This window comes from Capra hircus, chromosome 10, assembly GCF_001704415.2.
Source record: "Capra hircus breed San Clemente chromosome 10, ASM170441v1, whole genome shotgun sequence".
Lineage (NCBI taxonomy): Eukaryota > Metazoa > Chordata > Mammalia > Artiodactyla > Bovidae > Capra > Capra hircus.
This window is the reverse complement of record NC_030817.1, coordinates 74,995,849-74,997,881: the sequence shown is the minus strand read 5'-3', so window position 1 is coordinate 74,997,881 and position 2,033 is coordinate 74,995,849. Positions and strand designations below refer to the sequence as shown.

At 41.3% G+C, this 2,033-nt stretch overlaps 1 protein-coding gene across 1 annotated transcript; it reads left to right on the top strand.

Annotated features, from left to right (window-relative positions):
- On the top strand, nt 279-1,217 carry LOC102189214 (olfactory receptor 4F3/4F16/4F29-like). Its single transcript, XM_005685443.2, has one exon. It carries the CDS (start codon nt 279-281, stop codon nt 1,215-1,217), a length of 939 nt encoding a protein of 312 aa, XP_005685500.2.

Here is a 2,033-nt window from a genome sequence, read left to right as displayed (position 1 = left end):
ATGTTTATTTTCTAGTGTCTCATGAGTAATACAGTGTATCAACCCATGGAGGAAGAAAAGGGTATTAAATGCAGGGATAAGTTGGTGGCAAAAACAGCCACCAGTTTTATTGTGTAAACATGGTTTAGAGGTCATGAACATTTTAGATCAGCTTTTATGCTAATATGTAAATTGGCTTTCATAACTTTGACCTTTCTTCTTCAAATTCATCAACACAATTGTTATAATTTGCATTTTTTCTGACTGTCCTCCTTCAGATAACAATGCTACCAAAGTCCATGGATGGAGCAAATCAGTCTGTGGTATCAGAGTTTCTATTCCTGGGACTCACCAACTCCTGGGAAATGCAACTTCTCCTCTTTGTGTTCTCCTTCACATTTTTCATGGCAAGCATGATGGGAAACTCCCTCATTATACTCACTGTGACTTGTGACCCTCACTTACACTCTCCCATGTACTTTCTGTTGGCCAATCTCTCCTTCATTGACATGGGTGTTTCTTCTGTCACTTCTCCCAAGATGATTTATGATCTTTTCAGAAAACGTAAAGTCATCTCCTTTAGTGGCTGCATCACTCAGATCTTCTTCATCCATGTCATTGGTGGTGTGGAGGTGGTGCTGCTCATTGCCATGGCCTTTGACAGGTATGTTGCCATATGTAAGCCTCTCCACTATCTGACCATCATGAGCCCACGACTGTGCATCTCCTTTTTAGTGGCTGCCTGGATGATCGGTCTCATCCACTCCACAGTTCAACTGGTTTTTGTGGTAAACTTACCCTTCTGTGGACCTAATATGTTGGACAGCTTTTACTGTGACCTTCCTCGGTTGATCAAACTTGCGTGCATGGACATAAACCAACTAGAGTCCATGGTCACAGCCAACAGTGGGTTCATCTCTATTGGCTCCTTCTTCATTCTGATCATCTCCTATATCGTCATCATTCTCACTGTTCAGAAACACTCTTCAACAGGTTCATCCAAGGCTCTGTCCACACTTTCAGCTCACATCACTGTAGTAGTCTTGTTCTTTGGTCCTTTGATATTTGTCTATACATGGCCATCTCCCTCTATACACCTGGATAAGTTTCTGGCCATCTTTGATGCAGTTCTCACTCCTTTCCTGAATCCAGTCATTTACACACTCAGGAATCAAGAAATGAAGGTTGCAATGAGGAGGGTATGCAGACAGTTAGTGAGTAATAGAAAGATTTCTTAAGTGATGCCTGTATTGTAAAGGTCCCTTGTTGATTACTGACAGTCATTACTGATGATCAAACTCAGACAGAAGCTTTTGATTATTCTACCTTAATTTAATTATGCACACTGATATCAAGTCTATTTTATCTTTCACTTAGGAGGGAGTGACATTCGCTTCTGAAGAGAGAGGTGTTACATATTAAGTATTTATAATCAAAGATTATAGTAATCTTGAGCCTCAGTTCCTAAGGAATAATATTCATATGAAGTAACTATTAGAAATACAAAACAGGTAAACTTCTTTATGGCCTTGAGAACAGGAGAACATGTCTCTCTCCTTTTAACAGGAGCCCTTCTCAGAGACAGGAATTCCTATCAGCACCTAGCAGGAGACTTGCTAAATGAGGACTGAAATGAGTCTTCATATTAAATGTTGCAACTTTCCCACATTCTACCCTTCCTTGGGTCTCTGCCAGGGCTGTGCAAAAGAGGGCAGACTCTTCGAGAGCAAACACACAGTCTGAGAACATACATGTAGGAACCCAGTGGTCACACAACTCTGGGTAGAAGTCACAGAAGTTGTTCTTGGAATAAAAAGATCTGGGAAACACCAGGTTTTTCCTCTGTGATTAGCGTTATTCTTGAACCCATTACATTTCCTTCCTTTTTTCTTCCTGTATCTTCCTCTTCATTTTTCTTCAGCCTAGGCTTATGGGCTCTGGGCTAGGAAAAATTTTCTCCCTTTCCCTCTCCTTTCTCAGGCCTTTCTTCCTTCTCTTTCTTCCCACCCTGTTATTCCCCCCTGTTTCCCCTGCCCTGAATTTGCTGCTCTGTC